This window comes from Gracilinanus agilis, chromosome 2, assembly GCF_016433145.1.
Source record: "Gracilinanus agilis isolate LMUSP501 chromosome 2, AgileGrace, whole genome shotgun sequence".
Lineage (NCBI taxonomy): Eukaryota > Metazoa > Chordata > Mammalia > Didelphimorphia > Didelphidae > Gracilinanus > Gracilinanus agilis.
This window is the reverse complement of record NC_058131.1, coordinates 623,544,772-623,571,111: the sequence shown is the minus strand read 5'-3', so window position 1 is coordinate 623,571,111 and position 26,340 is coordinate 623,544,772. Positions and strand designations below refer to the sequence as shown.

Sequence of the window (26,340 nt, the reverse complement as noted above, 5' to 3'; positions counted from 1 at the left end):
AAGATATTTCCCTCTAATTTGACATCAACTCATTAATGATTCATTAAAGACAACTCTCTCTTTGGTCATTCATCCAATTCTAAATCCAACTAATTGTATTATCATCTATCCTCTAGCATTCTGGCTTATTGATAGGGATAGATAATGTTAATATATTTTGCACTTGTTTTGATTTACTCTATTAAATCAATGTCATATCCGTACATGGCTTTATTTAATTAGAGTAAGCAATATGTCTTCTATCTGTCATACTACAAAGAGATACTTGATTCTTGCTAAAAGGACCAATTGCCCCTTTTTGAGCATAGAAGAATCATTAAAGAATTAGCTTATTTCTTCTTTATTTTTCAAACAGATCGAACAACTGAAACAGAAAGCAGACAAGAGAGTCAGAAGTGTAAGTATTTTTTTTTAAAGGATATATTGATGGTGGTCAGCTAGGTGGCTCAGGAGATTGAGAGCCAGGCCTAGAGACAGGAGATACCTGGGTTCAAATTTGAGCCTCAGACACTTCTTAGCTGTGTAACCCTAGGCAAGTCACTTAACTCCCACTGCCTGGGCCTTACCAGTCTTCTGCTTTGGAACCAATACACAGTATTGATTCTAAGACAGCATGTAAAGTTTTTTTTTTAAAAGACTATGTTGATGTCTTTTGTTTATACATCATAGTCATTTTGATCTTCAATGGCAGGTCCGCTATAAAGTAATAGATGCTTACAGTGGTGCTTGCTGCCCTCTCAACAAAGGTATCAAAACTTTCTTCACAACCCCATGTACTGAAGAACCTCGAATTAGCCTAAAGAAAGGGGAACTGATTTTAGTTACCAGAGGTTTAAGGTAAGCAACTTGTACTTCTGATTTCCTTTTCTAATGACAAAATTGGCGTTAATCTAAAAAGTATTTCAATCTTTTAAATATTTCAGGCACTGGATGTATGGAGACAAAATTCTTGACCACTTGGCTACAGAAGGTATGGAAATTGAATAAGTTGTTTAACTTGTTAATATGCAGTCTAGAATTCTAAGTTCTGCATAGAAACATAATAAACAAGGCATCTAAGCTGTTACTCCCTTTTGTAAAAGGAATTATCTTTTATTCTCTTTAGACATCTGTATTTAATAGTTTTTTTGATTATCAATCCTCTTTGTGTATGTTTATTAAAATTAACTACACAAATTAAATAGTTTAGTGAAGTTCTTACAATTAATGCAAAGTTATTTCATTAACAAATGAAATGTCAACAATTTGTATGCAAATTGTATTAACCAAATTTTTATTATTATACCTTTTGCCATCAAACATTGAGGATGTGAGCTTTTTAAAATGAAAACCCACTCATTCATTGAATACAGGCCTACTTTAAGCAAAATTGGTATTAAAGTCCATATTTATTTTAAGAAGAAAAAAGTTACAAAGTGATTTGCTTTTTTTTTACAAAGGGATTTTCAAAAGAATGAGCTTTTTAAATATATTTGAAATCTGTTTGAAGTTAAAATGGACATACCCTATGCTAAAATAAGATATTTGTATATATGAATGAAATGTCATATTATACACATCAATATGATCTTTAAATTGTTTCTAAAAATAATATGTTTACATAGTACTTTAAGGTTTACAAAGCACTTTGTGTTTGTTTGTACTTGACCCTTAAGTAATCTTTTGAAGGTTGGCATTACAAACAATATTATCCATATTTTACCAATGTGCAATCTGATGCTTAAATATTTGGCAGTTTGCTCATAATTGCACAGCAGAATTGAGATTCAAAACACATGTTTTATAAGACCAGCTCTCTCTTATTCCATATTTGTTCTCATGAACCAACAAAAACAGACCATTTTCCCTTTCTGGTTGATTGAATTTGGGATATAGCAGGTAATCTATATTACCTTTATTCATTCGTATGAAGGGAAGGAGGGCATCTTTAAAGTAGTCAAAGCCCAGAATGTTTACAAATCATAGTGACAATCTGGTAAATAATCATTCAACTTGGATTTGACTCCATGCTCAGACATTTGTTACTTTAGACATATCACTCAATATCTTTACCCTTAAGTTTTCTATCTACAGAATAAAGAGTTTAGAGTAAGTTATTTTTAAAGACTCTTGAAAATTCTCAATCTATGAACCTTTAATTCTTGAATTGTACTCATAAGGAACAACTGGTATAGAAAAAAAAATGAAGTTCATTCAAAAAATCTGAAAAGGGAAGTGGTTAGGTAGTTTAATGGATAGAGAACCAGGCCTAGAGATAGGAAGTCCTGGGTTCAAATGTGACCTGAGACACTCTCTTGCTGTGTGACTGAGAAAGTCACTTAATCCTAGTTGTTTAGCCCTAACTGCTCCTCTGCCTTGGAAATGATACTTAGTATTTATTCTAAGACACAACTTAAGAGTGTCTTTTTTGGTTTGTATTATAAGACTGAAAAGGGAGGGAGCTTTGGGGAATAATAAGACTTCACTTGCTCATTTGCAGATTGAATTCAGGGTATTGACACCAAATTGTTTGGTACTTTCCTTTATTCTCACAGAAATTTATTTTCTCTTTAGATGGATCCCGAATACGAGGATGGTTCCCTAGGAAATGTGTGGAAAAGTTTCACTGCGATGCTGAAACTGACCAAGCATCTGAGGGAGAAAAGAAAAACAGATAGCTACTGCTTTAGAAATGATTCACCTTTATGACCACACTATTACTTGAAAATTGTATATACTACTACAGAATTATGCAATGGGCCTACTCTGGATAAAGTGTTCTTTTCCTCAAAGGTGCCCTAGTGCCATGATTTAAATATTTTTATTACCATTTTGTAACTGAGAAGCCATTCTATATATGCCTTTGAATTCCTTCCTGCTCTCTTCACTCCTCCCCAAAAAGGAGGAACACTTCACCCAAGTAAGCATTATTGCATTTTCTATAGAATTTAATTTTTTAAATTGAGTTGCACACTACGGACCTCACCTACAAATGTAGTTCTTCCCTCCCAGGAAAAATCTGCATGTGATATTTATTGCTTTTGCTCCTTCCTCAGTTGCTGTTTCTTATGAAGTAGTATTCTAGAAACTGTAGAACATATTTTGTCGGGTTAAATACAAAGCTCAATTTTGTTACCTATGTCTTTTAATAATGCAGATTTTGTCAATCACAAATAAAGACCAATGAGTGTTCTCTATATTCTGTGGAGCTCACAGTGAATTGTATTTTTTCATTTCCTCTTTTTAGCAATGGTAATAGGATATGGATTACAAAGCACTTGCCTTAATTCATATTGAGACTTGGGGCCTAGAAAACTCTAACGCAATAAAAATTAGATATTACAAGTATACAAAGATCTTCAGGAACAAACTTTTTAAAATATTTTATTATATTTTTATTTTATTAAATATTTCCCAATTATATTTTTATTTATTCATAAATATTTTTCCATGGTTACACGATTCATGTTGTCTCCCTCCCCTCTTTCCTCCTCCATCCTGGAGCTGGCAAGCAACTACACTGGGTTATACATGTGTATATGTGTTATCACTTGATACCTATTTTTTTGTAATAAAATCAAAACCCCAAATAATAAACCCATATAAACAGGCGATAAATCATATGCTTTTCTTCTGCATTTCTACTCCCTCTGTTTTTTCCCTCAATATAGATAAGTACTTAGAAAAAGCATTTGGCTTTGGCAGTGGTCAGTAGTAACCTTGAAAAAGGGCATGGTCATATATTGATGAGGCCTATTCAGTAATGTAGATTTCTCTTTATAGAAGTTTGATAGAATTGAGATGGGATGATCCACTAGGTAGAAGGTTAGAAAAGTAAGAATAGAGAGACACTATAATGAGGTTAACTACAGTTTTGAGTATCTCATGAGAAAGGTTGGTGCTTTAGGACTGCTAGGTGGCTCAGTGGATAGAAACCAGGCCCAGAGATGAGAGGTTCTGGGTTCAAATCTGACCTCTGATACCTTCTAGCTGTGTGACCCTGGGCAAGTCACTTAATCCCCATTGCCTACCCCCTTACCACTCTTCTACCTTGAAACCAATAGGGTTTTTTTTTTAAAAAAGGACTTTACTAACCCAAAGATAGACTTTGGCTATTATTATTGTAGGTGGAAGGGGTGAGCCATTGTAGAAGGGATCACTAAAAATGTATAAGAATTAAAAGAGAAAACTTGCAGAGAAAGTGAAAGGGTAGAATCAAAGGGAAAGAGGAGAGGGTTAACCTGGGCAGAGATAACTCCGAAGGAAGTGAAATCATTCTCTTAAGTCCCTCAAGGTTGTCCAGGATCATTGCATTGCACCTCTTTCCTGGGTGACAGAACTCCCATCTATAACATCTACACAAACATGTCATTTAACTACTCAGAAATCTTTAATGACTTGCTTTTTATCTCTAAAAGAAAATACAGATTAAAACTGGCTTTTAAAATACACCAAGATTCTAGCTCCTACCACCTTTCTGCTCTATAGTAGACCCTTGTAGCTATCTAGCTGTTTCCTACACATGATGTTCCATCACCTGTTTCTGTGGCAGTCTACCAGGCCTCAGATTCCCTCCTACCGAAGGTATTTCTTGATTGCCCTTTTGTTAATGTTTTCTCTCTCATGAATATTTTTATTATTTTATATGTGCTTTATGTTTCCTTATCTGTGCTCAGTGCCTAGCATATAGAAGGCACTTAAATACTTATTGATATGCTTTCTCTTGTTGAAATGAATAGTAGTGATGGAGAATTCCATTATTTAGAGATACTAGCACACTTCTTAAAGGGCAAATTCTCCACTTTTCTCAGTGAGAATTTTAGTTTCTCAGACAGGGAGATAGCAACAAAAACCTGGTTCTGACTGACAAGGAGGAAATGAAAATGATGAGAGGTGACCATTTCATCTTAGAATTGGATATCATATAAATTGATGTATTTCCATAAGAACTGGAAAGACCTATATGAATGGATGCGCAGTGAAATAAGCAGAACTGAGAGAACATCAAACACAGAAACTGTAATGTAGGACAATCAAATTTAATTGACTTTGCTACTAATAGCAATGCAATGATTCTGGACAATTCTGTGGGACTTATAAGAATGCTATCCACATCTAGAGAAAGAACTGTGGGAGTAAAATTCCAGAAGAAAACATGTGATTTATCACTTGTTTATATAGAAAAGTGATTTGGGGTTTTGGTTTTAAAGGATTACTCTTACAAAAATGAATAATATGGAAATGGATTCAAGTGATAATATACACATGCATGTGTGTGTGTGTGTGTGTGTGTGTGTATCTATAAGCCAGTGGAATTGCTTGGCAACTTTAGGAGGGGAAATATATGAGGGGAGGGAGAAAATATGAATCATGGCAAGCATGGAAAATCATGGAAAAACCATGGGTAAAAATTTTAAATTTAAAAAAAAATGGATATCACACAATCTGGCAGGATGGCCAAGTAAGTGATAATAACTAAACTTAATTCTCATTTATCACCTTAAAATGAGCAATAAATAGATTAATATAAGAAGGAGATCAAAAAGGGGGGAAATGAAAAATCCTGTTTTCTAAAAAGTTTTCGAACTAGATCGAAAGGACAAGAAAAAAGGGAGACAGAAAAAGAGATTTGTTTTGGGAATGGGGAGTCGCTGTGAAATTTCACAAGAATATATTGCCCATCAGGCTATTTTATGTTTTGTGGAGAAATGATGCAAGGAGACTTTAGTAGGCAAGGATGGATCTGCTTCTGTGTTACTTAGGTTTCCAAAGGGAACACTATTATGTGTTCATGATGTGTTCACCTTGAGCTGATATGTAGACTTATTAGGAAAGAAATGCAGGAACATTTAGGTGAGCAGTTCACATTTCTGGTGGAAAGGTCTGATGCCACAAGGATGGAAAGTAACTTGAGATAGTTCTTCTATATTATTACTGTGCCCCAGAACTCTTATCTCTTAGATTGTATGGAATAAGATCAATCATAACGGCTTATCAGAAGTGGCTCAGCCTGAGAAACATCTAAATTCAGGTAGTTTCTAAGCTTTTCATTAGAGATCAGAGAACCTGGGTTCAAATCATTTTATGACTCAAGTTATTTCATCTCTCTGGGTCTCAATTTCCTTTTCTATAAAAATAGCTGAACTAGATGATCTATTTTTACATCTACTCTGTCCTACTAAATGAAACTTATTCCTTGGTACAAGAGAGGAGGTAGCTAGCTCACGTTAAGTTAGTTTACCAGATTGAAGAGAAAAGTCTTCAAACATTAAAAACTTAAAACATTTTATTGTAAGATTCATGTTTACAAGAATTAACATGTGTAATCTGGCTGTTGGTGAGTCAGGTGGTAGCTGAGATGCATAAAGTATCATCTTAAATAGTCTATTATCAGCTATTTCCTTTATGAAAGACATTTCTTCTAGGTCTCCACTTGTGGTAGCATCTCACTTGCCAGTGGCTCTTCATTCCTAGTTCAACTGGTTTTTACTTGCTTGATTTACTGCAAAAATACTTTTCCTTTATGGCTTCCAGGTCAGCAACACACTGCAAAGAGATGTAGTCACAGGCTACTGCAGTAAAGAGCAACATGGAGGACAATGTTTTGAAGTGAGTGTCCCAATGAGAATCAATATTTCAAGGGCCAGGCATTTATTGGAGAATGCTGGTGCTCTCAGCTCTTTAAACATCAGACACAACTGTGGCCTCTGATTTGACCAGAAACCTGACCTGAAAAACAGGGGTAGAAAAGTGTTCCTTTTTTGATGCCCAGCCAATTAGAAATTAAAATCTACTATTTTGATAACAATATCCCAGAGAAGTCTATGGTTACTGTTATTTTTAAACATTTGACTTCATTGGGTTTAGTGACCAGGCAGCTAAATTTCCACCCAATTGTTAGTTTCTATTCATTTAGAATTACCTTCAGGAACAAGAAGAGGATATAATGATGTCATATCAATGGGCTTTTCTCCCTGTCACATGGTCAATGACCAAAAAGCCTGTACTGAATTTGCAAGTGGGACTCAGCCCTTAAGGGCATGCCTTTGAAGTTATTAAATATACCCACAATTGCAGCATAATTTGAAGAAAGGGCAAAATTCCAGATGAGAATCTCTTCTTCACTGAAAATATCATTGGATTTTAGTTGCTGGATGGGTGAAGTCACCCAAAAAAGCATCTAAAGTTTTTGATCCACCCCACAGAAGACAGCACAGTTACTGAGTAGTCAGATTGCCTCAGTGTCCCTTTTTGCCAGAAGTACCTAAAGCTATCCCTCGATAGTTTCATATAGCTTATCAATTTGGCTCCGAAAGTATTTGGCAATGTCTGCCCGCTTTGCCTTCAGTGTAGGTGTCAAGAGTCCATTTTCAATGGAGAATGCTTCTGGGTGAATGTAGATGTCTTTGACCTAGGGAGAGGGAAGAAGGGGGGGGGGGGAACCAATTAGAAGCCAATTTACTAACATTGACCCGAACTTGGAACCTTTTGTACCAAAAACTTTGGTAAAAGTTCTGTCCCTGGAATATCTCCCTCAACTGAAGATAATGAAAGAAGAGAAACTGGGAGTGGAGACAGGGTGGGACAGAAGGATTTGAGAACCAGTTTAAGAAGAGTAGACAGGCCTTTTTCTGGTCACAAATTTAGTGAGTAACCACTACATGCATAGCTCTGACAAAAGCAGGTTTTTAGGTTCCTGTTATACTATCTTCTTTTCTATCCCCTGTAACAAACTTACAGTTTAGTTGTATACTCAACTCCCAGAAAGTTATCAAGCCTTTTAACCACTACACATGTACTTAAAGGCATGCCTATGAAGTTATTAAATATACCCACAATAGCAGCATACATAATTCTTTTACTTACCTTCAAATTCTAGACTTATTACATGAAATTCAGTTTGGTTAAAACTTCACTATCAGTAAAATAGGCTTTGCTATATTTTCATTTTTCTTTATTATTTATAGAAGCCAACTATCACTATGGTATTTCGGATATAAGAATGCCCGCTATCTTAATTTTATCATTAGTTATTGCTATTAAAATATAATTCAATAATATATGTGTATATATACATATTATATATATGTTTTGGCAGTTATGGGGATGTAGCCAAACATAACAATTAAGGTAGCACAGAAAGAATAGTTTTGTATTATTATTATAAATTATTATATATTGCATGTTATTATAATGATGTTACATTATTATATATTATTATAAATATTCCGTACATGGCTAGAGGCTACCCATTTCCCATTAGGACTTGAAAGAATTGGGAAGTCATACTTACTTGTTCAAAAGACTTGAGGCCACTCTCTCTGCCAATTTTCAGCATGTCTTCCAAAATGGCGTTCTTTATATCCTAAGAATACCAAACAAGGACTTTAAGTGTGGCTCTAAGAAGGGGGGCAGGGGAAGAGGAGGGGATTTGTTTTTTCTGTTGTGCATATACTTCTATATATACATATTGTTTGTCCCATTAGAATACACTTTCCTTGAGGGTAGGGAACTGTTTTCACTTTTGTCTTTCTCCAACACTGAACAAAAAATAAGTGCTTAATAAAGTCTTTTTGATTTACTTATTAACCAAAAGACTAATAAAAGTTTGCTGGTTTAACTTTCCCTAAATCTAATGCCCTAGGATTATGAGGATAGAATCTGCATTCTAATCCAAGTGGGACTGAGGAAATTCATTCACTCGGATGTCTTGTTTTATTTAAACAGTCCCAAACATAAGTGAAAGATACTCTTGAAACTTACCTTATTTAGGCAGAGATCCTGAAGGGAACCTTGGACCCCAAATTTTGCTGTAAATTTAGGAATTACATCTGGATCAGGAATAACCACACCAACTAAGGATGACTGGAAAGAAAGAAGATACTTAGTATTTCAAAGTGACCCAGAAATTGTTACCCCCCCCCCACACACACACAGTTAAGAGGGGTGAGAGTAGAGGTTGGGGTGGGAGCCCAGGAAAGGGAAGTTGTTTTTTCTCTTGGGCATTGCTGTCAAAAATACCTATTTATGAACCAATTCAAAAATAGATATTTTGACCACATTTTTTCCCTTCATCTATTCAGACCCAGTAAAGATGTCTTTTCTTTTCCATAGAGCCTTTGTCCTGACTGTGATTGACTTAAGTCTCATTTCAGAAATGCTCTTTTCATTTCTGATCTTCATGCCGGTCTTCAGTGGTTGCTTTAAAAGTTTCTGTAAATTTTGGAGGTGGCAATGTGGTTCAACAGAGAGTGTTAAGTTGGAGGCAAATACTGGCTCTTGTACTTACTACCATGTTTAACTTCTCTGAGCCTTGTATTCTCTCAGCTGTCACATAAGGGGTTAGACTAAATGACTTCAAAGGTCTCTTGAGCTCCAAATTCATTATCATATCAATTGTTCTTTCTCTTTTCTAGGTCTTTAATCTATAACAGTGATTCCCAAAGTGGGCACTACCACCCCCTGGTGGGTGCTGCAGCGATCCAGGAGAGTGGTGATGGCCACACTTTTTTTTGTATTATATTCTATTCTGAGTTCAATAAATAGTTTCATAATTTCCAGGGGGCGCTAAGTAATATTTTTTTCTGGAAAGGGGGAGGTAGGCCAAAAAAGTTTGGGAACCACTGATCTATAAGGACACAGGTTTGCCAGTAAAAATATGTGGCGTAGCCATTCCCAAGTTCTGATCTTATAGCCTTCTTTTCTTTTTAAAATATTTTTTCCAGTTACATGGAAAAACATTTTTTACATTTAAATAAAATTTTGAGTTCTAAATTCTCTTCTTCCAACTTCCCTTCCCCTTTCCAAGAGACGGCAAGCAATTTGATACATTATACATATCAAAACCTTTTCTTTTTTTAGACCCCTTACCTTCTGTCGTGTAATCAATATGAAGATTGGTAAAGACTTAGGCAATTGGGGTTAAGTAACTTGCCCAAGCTCACATGGCTAAGAAGTGTCTGAACCTTAGGCCAACCATCTCTAGGCTTGGCTCTCTATCCACTAAGCCATCTAGCTGCCTTCATAATATCCTTATAATCAATAGGAATTAACATAAAGGTTTTTCCATTGCTAGAAATACAAAGTCTTAATTCCTCAATTCTCCCCAAAACTGCTTTGTTAATCAAATTACCCGTAAACTCTCTCCATGTACAAACACTTGAGATACTGGACCACTCCTGAGATACACATTTTCTATCTTCTCTGGAGCAATGTATTCTCCTTGGGCTAGCTTAAAGATGTTCTTCTTCCGATCAATGATCTTTAGGGTTCCATTCTGTATGGGATAACAACAGTTATTAGTATTCTTTGGCCCAGTCTAAGACATCCACCTTTCTCCAGTCAGTCCTGTTTCATATTTCTGCTATCCAACAAAAATAAAATTTGATTACATTTATATAGCACCTTAAGATTTCATGGAATGCTTTCCTCACAACAACCCTTTGAGGTAGATGGTTACTGAATAAGTAACCTGCCACTCAAGGTTACAAAGCTCTAGGGCTTTTTTTTTTGGTTAAACCTTTAAGGCCAGGTTCAAATCCATATCTTCAAACTCCAAAGTCCAATGCACAATTATACCCCAGCTCCTCATTTTCTCTATATCCCTCTTTAGATTAGGAAGAATGGGAGTAGAGAAGAGTAGTAAAGCTCCTACTATACAAGGATAGAGAGATGGTAATAGTGAATAGCATGTTAAACTTGAAGTCAGAAGATCCAAGTTCAAATTCTTGCTCAGTTACTTCCTAGCTCCATGACTGTGCAAGTAGGATGGAGACTCAGGGACCTCCAAAGTCTCTTCTAGCTTTAAATCTTCTAGCTTTAAATCGGTGACCCTAAGAATCTGTTTAGTTTCTCTTTGCCAAAAAGGTCAATATCAAGACTAATAAAAACAGAGTTTGGGTTTTTTTTAAACTTTTTATGTCAGTGTTTGCCATGGTTTGCCATGTCCAGATCCCTTAGAAATATGAAAGGACTATGAGTTACAAAAAAAAAATTTTTTTTTTTTAAGATTCTTTATCCAGGTCTTTCCCTTCAATTATCTCTAGTTGATAGGGCAACACCTTTGTGTGACTTTGGAAAAGTCAACAAAATGTACTTGTTGCAGTAAAAATATGTCTGGATAGCCAAAACTAATTAGCCAAGTTGACTAGTGCTCAGGAGTTCTGAATTTTGAGATTAGATAGTACAAGTATCCCTTTTACATCATGAAGTTTAGGGATGCAACACCTCTCATATCTGGAAAATCTGAGTAAAATTTTTTCGCCCTCATACTAATGAAGTCTGAATTTTTTCTTTTTCTTTTATGGGGTATTTACATTACCTACAAAAAATTCTCATTTAATTTCTTATGCCAACCAACAATATGTTGAAACTACAATAGGGAAAGTTGTGATATGGAAACCTGCGCATATTTATCACTTTTCATAAAGGCTTATGCCCCTATCTAGACAATGAAGTAACCCATTTGTGTTTAATAATAATAATAATAATAGTAATAATAATTTCTTACCATTTACAAAGCTGATAAAGAAGAAACTTGCTCAGTTTAAATAAATATACAGGGATCTGAGAATTATTAGCATAGTTTAACTCTTATAAATTTTGGATTTATATTTCTAGATAGGGAAAGATTAGAAAGAAAAAATAAACAGATTCTAGACTGGCAATTAGATTTTACTTTATGGAGTATAGCAAAATATACAAAAAAAGTATTTTGGGCAATGTGAGTGGGCTAATTTGTATAAGTAGTCTGTGTAATAACTGTAATTTCAATCCTGTAGGACTCATTTATTATTTGTAGGAGAGATATTCCCTCATCTTACAGTAGTATATAATATAGATTACTGAGGCCCTATGATAAAGTATCTTTGCTAAGTAGTGGCCAGACATGGCAATACTTAGCCAAGCCCAGGTCCAACTCGTAGGCCCAGCCTTTTTTCCATTCTATCACAGTTTCCCTACCTCTTAAAAAAGCTGGATGTGGGGGCAGCTGGGTAGCTCAGTGGATTGAGAGCCAGGCCTAGAGACAAGAGGTCCTAGGTTCAAATCTGACCTCAGACACTTCCCAGCTGTGTGACCCTGGGCAAGTCACTTGACCCCCATTGCCTACCCTTACCACTCTTCTGCCTTGGAGCCAATACACAGTTAAAAAAAAAAAACAGCTGAATGTAATGAGCAGGATCCTGATGGCTTCCACACTAGCACCAAATGAGCTAAGTCAACTACCATTTTATATCTTTTGTCTTCCTTAAATAATAAAATAAGATATTCAAACTCAAGTAGATTCAAGTGGGCGAGGAGATAGCTCTACCAGAAGTGAGGAAAGAAACTCACTGGTAACCAACGGCCTATGTCTCCTGTGTGAAGCCAACCATCCTTGTCAAGTGCTTCCGCTGTTTTCTCAGGGTCCTTCAGATAGCCTTTGAACACATTGGTGCCTCTGATGCAAATCTATAACAAATGCACATACCAGGTTAAAAAAAAATCATTAAAAGATCATAACCCTCTATCTTCCACTTTAGTCTGCCCACCTAAATAGTATTCATGGACGCCTTCTTGGCATCATCAGAACCACTTATAAAGCATTTATGCACATTTACTCATTCGATCCTAACAACCCCCATGAAAAGGGTAGGACAGATATCTCTACTTTATTGATAAAAGAATTAAGCCTTGGAGTAGTTTAAAAGAAATACCCAAAGTCACATAGCCTGAAACCCAAGTCTTTCTGCCTCTAACGCCACAGTTCTATCCTACCAGGATGCCATATATACCTCTCCTTCCCCATCCACTGAGAAGTAGTTCATGTCTACTACGTCTTCAAGCTTCACTTCATTACAGGCCAAGGGAGCCCCAACATGACCTAGAACAAGTCAGGAAGGAATATGCATGAAATTTGGAAGATATGCATATGCTAGACTCTAGATTATTTTACTTGTAGAATGTATTCCAAAGGAATGATGTTGGGACTTAATGATGAGTGTGTTGATCCCTATTGCTCCCTCCCCCCCAAAAATATCTGGATTTAAATGAGGGATCTCTAATTTCTAGTTGGGCTAAAATCCTATATTTCTTTTCCTGGCTAGATGCCACACCTGTTGTCCAGTCCCCAGGTGATGAAAATGTACAGCCAGCTGTGCACTCAGTCTGACCATAAGCTTCATATACCTGGGGAAGAAAGCAAACAAACTTTCAAACCTGGATGGCTTTGAACAACCTGAAAAATCTTTCCCCTAAGGTTGAAGCAATAACTATCATCAAAAAGAAAATTACCCCCCCAGGGCAAAACAAACAGAGCAGTATATCTTCTTTTGGCCAAGCCTTTCTTTTACAAGCATCTGTCACCCAAGATCCAGACACCAAAAAAAATTTTTTTAAAGATTAAAGTGCCCCCAAATACACAAGTACACAACTTACCGGGCAACCCAGTGCAGCTCGGAGGAATACCAAGACTGGGGAGGAGATAGGCGCAGCTCCTGTTACCATTACACGTACCTTCCCACCCAGATTTGCCTGTGCAGGAAGAAAAAAAAAAGGCTTCTGCTCATATGGGGGCATTAGTTAAATCTGATCCATCAAGCCAGTAGGGACCTTAGAGATGATCTGAAAGAAAAGAGACTGGGAAACTCAACTGAACAAAGATGTGTCTTTGTTGTAAGCAGAAAAATCAAAGGCTAGAGGTCTGAAGGCTCTCCACTTTGAAACTCGAAACCCTAACTTGCAAAATATATACCCTTTTATAGTTATGTATTTGTCCCCCAAACCCCCTTCTTTCCAAGAAACCCCCAACCCCCATGAAGCCACTTGAGGTCTTTCTGCCTTCTATGAATTTTTAATGACTTTCTTGTCTCTGTAACCTCCTACATGTATTAGTTTGATATAAAGTACATTATAAAATAGATTCACACTCTTAGGATTAACATAGTAATACTTATGATTAATATGGTAACACATACATTTAAAACTGCAACTTAGGTACTATCCTGGAATTACGTTTTTAATCTGGTTGCACACACAAGCTTTCACCTGGTACTATATTCTTACTACAAATCACATAGTTACATCCTATAGTTCCAGGATTATAATTTGATCACTCTCTAAGTATTAATTAAGGATTTTTGATTTTCTGATTACAGATCTGGTCCATTCCCTTTATTTTACAGATGAAAGAAAGTTAGGAAAGTGAGGTAACAGTGTATGACCTTGGGCAAGTGGCAGCACCAAGATGTAAGCTCCAATCTGTATTGAATTAGTGCTCTATCAGACTATATTGCCACCAAGAATTCCGATGAGCAAATATTGATTCATATGTCATGAAAACCTAGCAATTTTTTTAGGATTCTTAAATCCATTTATTTTCTAATCTCATAGATACCACCATTATTCATGCCTTCTTTCTCACTACTAGATCATATTAGCCTAGTTGGCTTTTCCTTTCTCTTTTCTTAAGAGCTATATAAACTGAAGTGATAGCTTCCCCCACCCCTCCAGGCAATACTACCACTTCTAAAAAAAAAATCCTTTCTTGTGTTACTTTTATGCTTGAAAATCTTTATTGCTGAATTACCTACAGACTAAAAGTTCAAACTCATAGCCTGGCATTCAAGGTTATTTACAATCTGTCTCAAGCCTACCTTTTCAGCCTTATCTCCTACCATTATCCCTTTTCAAACCCTCTGTTCTAGTAAGACAATCTAGTAGTCACTGTATTCCAAACCTAGCTTGTATATCCCCAGCTCTGTAGTCTAGCTCATACCATTTCCCTTTCTGACATGCCTTCCCTTCAAACTTCTTTGTTGGCTTATCCAGATCCAACCTATATATTCCAAAACCACCATGTCATCTTCAGAATCCTTCTTTGAAGCATTTAAATAATAGAAAAAGGAGGAAATTACCATAGGCTAAACTAAGTACTTGTTTATGCCACTCAGCTGGCAATTTATTGGGTAACTTTTCAAAGTTATCTGTCATTTATTGATTGATAGTGATCTTTTTACATAATGGTACCTCAAGTCCCCAAATTGGCAAGGATGAAAGGGGATAAAGATATGCTCAAGGGCGGAGATTAGACTGTGTCTCCTAGTATGAAATCTATTTGTACCTAATTGAATGTCCATGGTATGTGATATAAAAAATACAACATGGTCCCTGGCATTGAGAAACTTAGTCTTTGGGGAAGACTACATGAAAAAATGATTAAAAGGCTGTTCTTGTCTATGTGGCACCCTATTAAACATATTAGACACATCTATTGCTTAAATTAAAAAAAAAGTTTAGATAGACTATTCTCTTTTGTAAATAAGAAAACCAATGCTAAGAGAAACTGAACAATTTGACTAGGATTATATAATCAACAACTCTATGAGTAATGGAGCCAGAACTCTAATCCAATTGTTCTTATTCCTAATTCAGTGCTCTTTTCTCCAAGTAGTTGCCAGTGTTAGATTAAGCCCTAAAAACAAGATTCTTAGGGGGAGTTTGGTGAGATAACAGACTTTATTACTGTAAGCTGACTGAGGTGATTCTGTTATGAGCTCACAAGAAAAAACAAATTTAGTGGGTAAGTGAAAGAGCTCACCAAGCACTCCAGAAAAATATGATTTCAGGAAACCATAACTAAAGTTTTATTTCATCATCAAGGGGAAGAGCAAATGTAAACTTGAGGATCTTAAGAGTCACAGAACCCTCTATACTCTACCCTAAGCAATTAGAATCCCTGGAGAAGGGGAATGCAGCTCATTAATAGCATGAGTCCCCAGAACCTGTGAAATACTGAAGCTCTTGCCAAGAGAGTTCACATGAAGGCACCTGCCTGAACACTATTCATGGCCCAGGGGGCATAATTTTCTCTAGTCTGTCTTATATTCTCAGATACTTGAGACACTGGGCTGAGATTCCCCCAGGAAGACAAATGACCATTTGCTCAGTGGCCTGAAAGAGGGTGAGTGTAGGGGAAGAGAAAGAAAGGACATTTGTCCTTTTATAAAGAAAGGGGTAAAAAAGTGAAACCATAGTAGAAATGGGCCAGTTTAATTGCAAAGAGACTTGCCCAATCAGCTTCATAGAGCTAAGCCAACTCTAGTAAAATCCCCAAATCAGAAGAAAACACCTACACATAGCCTTCCCCATAGGCAACACATACACACACACCCATACCTGGACTTTTTTAAATATAAGCGTGTCCCAGATGCTGTCTTTCCGGATAATGCCTTGTTTCACTTCACTGAATTTCCTGGAGATGGCCAAATTCAAGAAAAACTTCTTGAATGGTGTCTTGGCTTCATTGTGTACCTACAGGGAAACAATTCCACTTGATGGGAAATGTTTTTAGATATATATCCTCTTCTTTCTCCTTAAAGCCAAGTGTGATTAGGAATACAAGCAAGAGAGGCCAACTTCCCTCTCTGTTTATGAAAACAAATGACATAAACTAAGCCATTAGAAGATCACCAAAGAGCTTCACTGTACCGCATAAGCAAAAGATAACTGGCATTTTGGTTTTATCCCCAGATTCTTGGTCTGTAAAAAAAAATTTTTTAGATTATTAAACACTGTGTTTAATTTCCTATGTTCTATGCTACTAAGCACCAAGAAATATCAAGAAGTAAAAATGACCCCTGCCCTCAAGAAGTATAAACTCTAATGAAGGAAGAAAATATGTAAATAACTAGATGTAGACAAAATTTGGATTGAATGAATATAAAGTGATGCTAAAAACATAAGCATTCAGGGTTGGGGGTGGGAGCAGGAGGGGGCACCAGTGAGAGCAGATCATTCTAGGCAGGAGGAGCAGCCAGTATAAGCAAAGGCAGGGAGACTAGAGATGGAGTGTTGTCCTGTGGAAGTAACACTAAGTAGGCCAGTGTAGCAGAATAGAGTGTATAGAAGGTAGCAAAGTATAAATAGACTGGAAATATAGGAAGAAGCCAAGTTATGAGGAATTTTGAATGACAGGACTTCCTATTTGGTCCTGGAAGTAGTAGGGAGCCATTGGAATTTAATGAGTCAGAGTAACATGGGAAAATCACTTTGGCAACTAGGTGGAAGGTGGATAGGGGTGGAGAGAGACTCAAAGTCAGGATAATTCAAGAACCCCTATGGTTGAATAAATCAGTCTTGATACCCAGAGAAGCTGAACCTGAATGTCTCCTCAAAATATCTCACTCCATGCCCAGGCATAAATTCTCCTGTTACATAGGAAGGAATGATGGTTACTTAGCATCTGATTGGATCTAGAGTCCCAATGTCTTTTTATAGAGATGTCAGAGGTCAGGGAAGGTGAAGTAATGCCCAAATCACATAGGTAAAAGTAGGTACAAGATGTGAAATTCTAATCCAGATCCTTAGATTCCACAGCCAAAAGCTCTTTTCATTATGCCACACACTGCTGATGTTGTACAGATATAGCAATGGCTTGTAGTTTAAAGATTTCCAAAATAATATGCTACCCTTTTTTGTTCTGGATAGCTGTTAAAATAAAAAGGACCCCAAGCCAGTGTTTTAAGGTAGTTCCTAGGAATCAAAACCAAAGGCCTAAAGTTTTTTTTCTTTCTAAGTATTGCTACTCCAAAAACTTCACAGCACTTGAAGGACTACCTAGCATCATCAATACCTAAATATCCTCATAAAACAAACCTTATCATAGATCCTGTTGAGAAGCCGAGGAACCACTGGGAACACAGTTGGCTGTAGAGTTTTCATGTCATCAGCCAAGAGCCGGATGTCTCCTTGGAAGAATCCCACTCTGGCACCACTGGTATAAACAACAGCCTAGAAAGGAAGCAGCAAATGAGTGGTCATTTTCCCCAAGATCCAAGGCAGACCCTATCCTAGACAAATGCATGAAGCTAGCCAGTTCCTAGGCTCAGAGATTTGGAAGAGACCTTGGAAGCCATCAAGTCCTAACCATGAATTCCCTTACAACAGCATCCTAACAAGACTTCATCCAATCTTTAATTGAAGAAATCTAGTGAAAAAGGCAATCCCACTTTCTCCACTGCCCCTGGAGGCAACCCACTCTACTTTTGGCTAGCACTAATCATAAAGGGGATACTTCTCCATATCAAGCCCAAGTCAAATCTCTGTTTTTTTTTTTTTTATTCATTACTCATAGTTCTGATCCTTTGAATCAGATGAAACAAGTTTGTCTTTTGGACCCCCAACCTCTCCCTTTTTAGTTTTTTCTTTTCTACTGTCTGATATTCCCTTGTCCCTTCATATGTCTAACATCTTTTGCTTTCTTCCATTTTTACCCTCTCAAAACCCACCCTTAGTAAAAGCTCTGAAGCTCACTCACACCAAAGGGCAAATAATAAAGTTCAGAGCTATCTTTAGTGCAGAACAATCAAGGCTTGGGCCTGGGGTGCCAAAATTCAGAGGCAATGACATGCACCATCCTAGTCTATCCTGTCTCATACTCCAAATGAGTTCTTCCCTGCCCAGCCCAACCCTCAGCAATAGCAACCTTGTCCTGGTGCATACTTCTTCCTCTTGGCCCCCAATAATGTAGAAACATCATCATTTTCCATGTGTATTTTACTCTCTAATAGCTCTGCCACAAGTGATTTCTACTCTCTGCCTTACCATAGGTGAAAAATTCTTATCTCAGAAATCCAGTAAGTTTAATATGCTCCTTCCAAAAATTTGTCTTTCACACAGGGACAATCTCTTTACCCAAAAGAATAGGTGATATTTCAGCATTAGCTCTTAGTTGACAGGCCAATGGGAAATATATCTGAAGAGTGGAGAGCTCTGGTTACTTAGAGGTCTCCCTGCTTTCAGTCATCAGATTAGCCTGAGGGTAACACCAAATAATAAAATTAAGTTCTCCCATCTTATTCAAGGAGGAATCTCTTTCATAGTATATCTGATATCACTTTTGAACAATTGCAAAGACTTGATCCTATAGCAACCCTTCTAGGTAAGGCTATTGTTATTTGATAGATTAGGTAACAGTGGTACAAAATGGCTAAATTGCTCAGTTGGCTAGGGGCAAAACTGGCCCAAGACTCCTACTTCCCCTTTTTTTCCACTAAAGAAAGAGTCTACCAAAAGTTGTGAATCTGTAATATGAGAATCTAAGGAACAGAGCTTCTCTTCCAAATATTTGGGAGATGATTCAAGATACTTACTTACCTGTACAACTCTTTCAAACATATGAGCCAGAGGAAGGTAGGATATCGTCGTATCTTCAGGTGTAGGGTAAAAAGAATTCTAAAGTGAGACATTAGCATAGATTTTTAAAAAGAGAAAAATAATATGATTCAATTAAAGTTAGTTTTCTTCTACAAATTTATTTATGCTTTAAATTGATTATCTCTAAGCACATCTAATTTATGATAGTCATACATATCCCAAGTCAGAAGAAGCACAAGTCTCAGAGTGGACAGAAGTTAGAGTTACTTTTTATTCACTGTGGATCCATAGTTTGTTTTATCCTTTTTCTCAGTCCAGTTTCCATTCAAACCCCCAACCAACTCAAGAGAGATTCACTTTCAAGTCTCTCTTGCCTACTCCAACAATCACTGACCTCAACACATTTGAGAAAAGCGGCAGCATCTGCAACAATATTCTCGTGTGTCAGCATGGCTCCTTTGGGATCACCTAGAGGAAATGAAAAGTGAGGAGGAGAATTTAAATTCTGCCTGGCTAGGAGAAGACAAATATAACTGATTCTTCCAGATAGGCAGGGGATCTATAGAGTCCAACTTATGTACAAAAAAAACAAAAACAAAAAAAAAAAAAGTCAAATGCTGGACTTTTTCTGAAAGCCTTTTCTTTTTAGAGATCCTATCTTTAGAAAAAGCCTTAATTTATTTCCAATCTCATATAGATGAGGTCAGAAATTTAGAAGAAAGAAAAAGTATCAGGTACATGACCTCATTTGGGATTTAATGTTTACAATATTTTTTACCTCAAGTTCATCTTTTTTAAAGTCTGACAACTCCTTTTCTTCCCATTTTTAAAAAAACTTTCTTACTCTGAGTCAGAAGCACTAATTTTTCAAATATTCATGTAAATATCAACTGCAGAGTAAGGTCCAAATTACCAAGTAACACAGGTCTGGTGATAGCTTTTGTTTCAAAATTTCCCCTGTGGAACTTGCAGCATCCTATATATATGTATTCCATTGTAAGATTAAAATTAATATTCAATAATTCCAAGTATATTTTGTAAAGTTTATTAATAATCACTTGAAGTAGAAGAAATAAAAAGAGCAAAAAATAAAACCTGAATAAAATTCTCCTGCTTCTCACCTCACCCCCACCTCCATAGCTGCGTTTCCGGGAGAAGAAAGCAAGAGGCAGGGCTACACAAAACTTATATCTTCCCTGTGTTAGTATGGAAAGTGGGAAGCTGGGATTTAGAATCCTGGGGTTTAAAATTCTAATTATACAGCATCCTGCCTTGAGACTCTGCTATCTCTCCTTTGCTGGAGTCATCTGGATCACATCAGATAACTGTGGGCATCCCCCCACAGTTCTGTCTTTGGCCTTCTTGTCTTCTCCTACTATGGTATTTCATTTGGTGATCTCATCAACTATCATTTTTATGCAAATGATTCTATGATCTCTTTGTCCAGACTTAACCTCTCTCCTGACCCCCAGTCTCACAACTCCACCTGCTGATTAGACATCTCTAACTAACTGATCATTGACATCTTGAACTCAACATGTCCCAAAATGAATTTTTTACTCCTCAAACCCTCCCTTCTTTTTAACTTCCTCATTAGCATTGAAGGTTCCATCATCCTCCCAGTCATCCAAGCTCTTAACCTTAGTGTCATCCTTAGCTCTCTCTTCTCTCTCATATCCACTCAATTGTCAAGTCATTTCAACCTTCACCACAGCTCTTCTATATTCATTATCCTGTCTCTCCTCTGACATTGCCACCAACCTGATGCAGATCCTCATCACCTTCTACCTGGACTATTACACTAAACTTCTGCTTGGTTACTTTTCTTCAAATCTCTCCTCACTCTGGTCCTTACTTCACTCAGCCATCAAATTGATCTTCCTAAAACTCATCTCTGACCATATCATCCCCTCATCAATCAACTCTAGTGGCTCTGTATTACTTCTAGGATCAAATATAAAATCTACTGTTTGGCTTTTAAAGTCCCCTAAAACTCGATCCTTTCCTACATTTCTAATCTACTTATACCTTGCAAACCTGTTCTTCCCCTGGATCCCCCAAGCCCAACCATGTATTCTGCAAGCCAGTAATACTTCCTTTCTGTTCCTCACAGAGAACACTCCATCTCCAACTCCAGGCATTTTTATCAATCAACTCCTATGCCAAGGATGCTCTCCCTCCTCATCTCTACCTTCTAGCTTCTCTGGCTTCCTTCAAATCTCTTCTAAAGTCCTACTTTTTACAAAACCTTTCCTAGTCCTGCTTAATCTAAGTGCCTTCCCTCTGAGATTATCTCCAACTATGCTCATCTATTTTTTATCTATATCTCTTGTACAGCTGTTTGCATGTTGTCTCCCCACCCCCCCATTTAGACTGTTAGCGCTTTGAGAGCAGGGACTTTTTTTTTTTTTTTTTTTTTTTTTTTTTGCATTTCTTTGTATCCATGGCATTTTGTAGTGTCTGGCTCATAGGAGGTGCTTTAAAAAATACTTGTTTATAAATTCTGTTCCCCAAATCACTCTTCATTCCTCTGATGCAATAAAACTAATCCATCAAGATAATTCAAAGCTGTTGCTTTTCAAAGAAATTGATACTTAAAAATTTTTGAGTCAAATATCTTCATCTTCTAAAAAGTCCAATATGGATCTCTCAAGGATGGAATTTTATTTTTTTAATTTTTTTAAGTGAAAATCATTTAATTAATTATTTTGTTTAGGGTTGTTTTGCCATGGTTACATGACTCATGCTCTTTCCCTTTCCTACTCCCTCTCCCCTCCCAGAGCTGATGAGCGATTCTACTGTGTTATACATGTATCATTGTTCAAAACCTATTTCCCTATTATTAATATTTGCAATAGAGTGATCGTTTAAAGTAAACAAAGGATAGAATTTTAGATCCTTGCATATGCCTATCCCTGCCCCAAAGGTAGGACTTTATCTCTGCTTCTTTTCATTAAGATACCTGATTCCCATTCCTATTCATTTATTCATATATTGTCAGTATCTTTATTCTATTATCTGGACATCCTACACATTGGTGTAGATTCATATTAGTGAATCTTTTATTCCTGCCTTCTAGGTTGTTGCTTTCTATTCATATAATACCTAGTATAGAATAAGCAAATTGATTTTCAAATAATTTATTTTTATTGATAACTACCTCTTTGCATTCTGTGAAAACATGAAAGCTTTGAGGTTTACTAAGTGCTTTATTCACAAAATTGTGAAGTGTCTAATGCATTATCCCCATTTCACAGATTAAGAAGTAAACTAAGACTCTAAAAGGTATGATGATTTGTTCATCATTATGAAGCTTTACAAGTATTTTAATTGAGTTTTGAACCAAGTCTCCAAACTCCAATAAGTTAATTATTGTAATATGTTACTTCTCATAAGTCCATTGGTAAGTATACCACTGACTGACCTGTTGTCCCACTGGTGAAACATACAATGCTGAGGTCCTCAGGTTTGGGAGGCTAGAAAGAGAAATGCAAACATTTTATCTTACCATAGTTCTTAATTATCAAAAACAAACAACCCAAAACATGAATACAAATAATGTTAACTTACCACAGGTTTTCTGAAGTTCTCTTTGCCCAGAATCTGTAGGAAAAAAAAAGGTACCCAGAAAAGGGAACAATTGGCTAAGATGGAAAGCCTTACAAAAAATAGTTACATTACCACACTCTTTGGGGCTACCATTTAAACTTCTTCCAGGAGGAAAAGCTGATAATAAGACCACGTCAACTAGAGATGGGAGATCCTGAGTTCAAATTTGACTTCAGACACTGCCTAGCTGTGTGACCCTGGGCAAATCACTTGACCCCCATTGCCCAGCCCTTACCACTCTTCTGCCTTGGAATCAATACCTACTATTGATTCCAAGACAGAAGGTAAGGGTTTAAAAAAAAATCATAGTTTATGACATGACTTATGAGGTTTACATTATAGCTTTGCTAACTATGATATCTCAAACCTTACCAACATTTCCTCTTTTTTCTTCCTATTCCTGCCTTTTTTGGAAGTTTGAAATTGATTTTCATATCCATTTAAAAATTTTGAGTTCTAAAATTTCTCCTTCTCTCTAGCCCCTGCCCCACCTATTGAGAAGGCAAGCAGTATGATTCCATGTGAAATCATGCAAACACATTTCAGTGTTAACAATGTTCCAAAACACCACAACAAAATGAGAAAAAATAAGTGAAAAACAATATGGTTCAATCCACCATCCTGGTTATCTCTCTCCAGAGGTGGATTGCATTTTTCATCATGAGCCCTTTGGAATTGTTTTAAATCATTGTATCACTCAGAATAGCTAAGTCTTTCACAATTGATCATTATTCATGTCATTGTATAGAATATTCTCTTGGTTCTGCTCATTTTACTTTGTATCAATTCATCTAAGTCTTCCCATTTACCTATATTTTCAAGGCATAAAGAAATGCTAGCTTTTCTACACATTCTATACTCAAAGTCAAAGGGGGAAATCTTTAACAGCTGCTTTCCTAGAGTACATTCAGTTTATATCCTGAATGTCATAATTCTGCACAACTTTGTTGATTCTTTCTTTTTCTTTCTTTCTTTCTTTCTTTCTTTCTTTCTTTCTTTCTTTCTTTTGCAAAGGATGTTCATAATTGCAAAAGGAGAGGTCCTTCACCTCTCAAAGTCCTACCTCTCAAAGTCCTACCTGGAATGTAGTCTGGGCTCCTATACCATACCTCAGCATCATAGAGTGATAAGATTTCGATTCCAAGCTTCTCTCCTCTTTCCTTAAGGCTATCCTCAAAGGAGTCCATGAGGATTATCATCTTCAACCCCAAAGTAAGGCGCTTCTCAACATTATCCAATAGCACTGTTGCCTTCTGAGGTGTGTCACAGACCACCGTGGCAATGTCGGCTGCAAGGCAGAACCAGGAACAAAAAGATCAGCCTTCGTGGCTAAATGACTTTATGGAGTGAAGAGTAAGACTCAAAAATATTTAATGTGTAATCAAAGATTAGACTCTCAAAAATGACTTACAGGCATGCTGCTTGAAATCTATCTATCAGGAATGGAAAATGATACTGTCTTAAGAGGTTCTGAAATTCCTTCTTCTTAAGAGCAAAGTCACATGATAGACACAAGAGCTGGTTAGTTGCTTGTTGTCTGTTAGAATTCTCTCATTTTTCTATATGGCAAATTAAGCATTTTTGTCAGTGCAGGGCTTGAGGTCTATGATGTCCTGAATGGCTATTACCTCATCTGTCCTACTATATCAAATCAACACCAATTTTTTTGTAGTTTAAATCCTGGTCATCTTTTTACCATCAGCTCTGCCTTTGGAGATGAATTCTCCAGCATCCCTCCCTATAAATTTATCCATACTGTGGATAGTTACCTGTTAGAGTATGTGAATCTCTTCTCCCAAAGCTCACCTTACCTTCTCTAAAACTTTCAAAGTGACACACACTTCCCTGGCCATGATAACCCTGCTTGTATTCTGTTCCCCTATAAGTATGTAAATTCCTTCAGAGCATAGATAGCCTAGCTTTTGGATTGGTATCCTTAATACTTAGCATAGCACTGGGTATATAATAGGGACTTATATGCTTTTTTAAAAAACATTTATTAATATTTATTTTTTAGAAAAGTTAACATGGTTACATAATTCATGCTCTTACTTTCCCCTTCACCCCCCTTCACTCCCCACCTCATGGCTGATGCATATTTCCACTGGTTTTATTAATCATAGATTTAAAGTTGGAAGGAACTTTAAAGGCCACCTAATGCAAGTTAATTATATATGAGGCAATTAAGACCCAAAGCCATTAAGAGATTTGCCCAAGGTCACACAACTGGTAAAATGGCAGAGCTGGAATTCGAACAATATATAGGGGAAATTTACAATTACTGCTAAATAAAAAGTGCCTGATAAAGTCCACTATCCAAAAATGCTTCATATGAGTAATTCCATAGGTTTATGTCTGGTGATATGCCTGTTTGTTTGTGAAAATGCCACAATTCATCTCTCTCTAGGTCAGGCTGGGATTGATTTTTGCTAGCAGTGGTACTGGATTTACATGGATAAATCCAAAAATCTTACCTTTTGTTAATAATTTTTCTTTGTTAGATGATCAGTCACATTATCCCTGTGAAGTTTTATTACTCCTGAAAGTTTTCAAACTACTTAAAATGAATTAAACCTTTTGCCAAGCCCTACAATTTAACCAGATACCTGACCACACTTGGAAAGAATCACCTTATGTGTAAGCTGTTATACTTCACCCAGGGTATGTCAAGACAGCTTCTGGAATTTCTGTCGACTCAGACATTTAGTAAGTGCAATGCATTGTTCCAAGTGCTAGAAGAAAACACTTTTTCAGAAAGTCTCTAGCCTCATAGGACTTGCAATTTAATAGAGGTGACTAGGCATGCATCCAATTTTTTAACAATTCAGTTTCATAAAAAGAATATGAATATACCATTGCTGGGATTGTACCCCAAAGAGATCATAGATAAACAGACTTGCACAAAAATATTTATAGGTGCGCTCTTTGTGGTGGCAAAAAACTGGAAAGCAAGGGTATGCCCTTCAATTGGGGAATGGCTGAACAAATTGTGGTATATGTTGGTGATGGAATACTATTGTGCTCAAAGGAATAATAAACTGGAGGAATTCCATGTGAACTGGAAAGACCTCCAGGAATTGTTGCAGAATGAAAGGAGCAGAACCAGAAGAACATTGTACACAGAGATTGATATACTGTGGTAAAATCGAATGTAATGGACATCTGTACTAGCAGCAGTGCAATGACCCAAGACAATCTGGAGGGATTTATGGAAAGGAACACTATCCACATTCAAAGGAAGAACTGCAGGAGTAGAAACACAGAAGAAAAACGACTGCATGGACACTTGGGTTGATGAGAACATGATTGGGGATGTAGACCCGAAAAGACCACACCCATGTAACTATCAATAATGTGTAAATAAATCTTGTCTGACCACACATATTAAAACCAGTGGAAATGTGAATTAACTACAGAGGGGGGGGGATTGAGGGGGTGAAGGGGAAAGTAAAAACATGACTTATGTAACCATGGGAAATTTTTCTAAAAATAAAAAATTATTTAAAAAAAAAGAATGAATATATCAGATTTGGAGAATGGAAGGATCAAATTAAGGAAGACTCTGAGATGGAGCAATTATCCCTGCCTAACGTACATTTTAGGATTCTATGACTGCAA

General features: G+C 36.6%; 2 protein-coding genes across 2 annotated transcripts in view; one reads left to right on the top strand and one right to left on the bottom strand.

Moving 5' to 3' along the window:
• The window catches only part of ZDHHC6 (zinc finger DHHC-type palmitoyltransferase 6), a 30,098-nt gene extending 26,922 nt beyond the window's left edge, over positions 1-3,176 (top strand). Inside the window, exons 8-11 of the mRNA XM_044662576.1 lie at positions 356-397; positions 692-837; positions 924-970; positions 2,554-3,176. Of these exons, the coding sequence (XP_044518511.1) occupies positions 356-397; positions 692-837; positions 924-970; positions 2,554-2,657 (339 nt within the window). The 3' untranslated portion in view covers positions 2,658-3,176. The remainder of the gene's footprint in view (positions 1-355; positions 398-691; positions 838-923; positions 971-2,553) is intronic.
• Positions 3,177-6,239: 3,063 nt separating this feature from the next.
• Positions 6,240-26,340, bottom strand: part of ACSL5 (acyl-CoA synthetase long chain family member 5) — a 54,483-nt gene continuing 34,382 nt past the window's right edge. Inside the window, exons 7-22 of the mRNA XM_044665575.1 lie at positions 23,832-24,010; positions 22,684-22,716; positions 22,538-22,589; positions 19,508-19,581; positions 19,114-19,191; positions 17,614-17,748; positions 16,135-16,269; positions 13,396-13,491; positions 13,074-13,146; positions 12,753-12,841; positions 12,313-12,429; positions 10,112-10,255; positions 8,743-8,844; positions 8,273-8,344; positions 7,244-7,390; positions 6,240-6,708 (exon numbers count right to left, since the gene is read on the bottom strand). Of these exons, the coding sequence (XP_044521510.1) occupies positions 7,250-7,390; positions 8,273-8,344; positions 8,743-8,844; positions 10,112-10,255; positions 12,313-12,429; positions 12,753-12,841; positions 13,074-13,146; positions 13,396-13,491; positions 16,135-16,269; positions 17,614-17,748; positions 19,114-19,191; positions 19,508-19,581; positions 22,538-22,589; positions 22,684-22,716; positions 23,832-24,010 (1,520 nt within the window). The 3' untranslated portion in view covers positions 6,240-6,708; positions 7,244-7,249. The remainder of the gene's footprint in view (positions 6,709-7,243; positions 7,391-8,272; positions 8,345-8,742; positions 8,845-10,111; positions 10,256-12,312; positions 12,430-12,752; positions 12,842-13,073; positions 13,147-13,395; positions 13,492-16,134; positions 16,270-17,613; positions 17,749-19,113; positions 19,192-19,507; positions 19,582-22,537; positions 22,590-22,683; positions 22,717-23,831; positions 24,011-26,340) is intronic.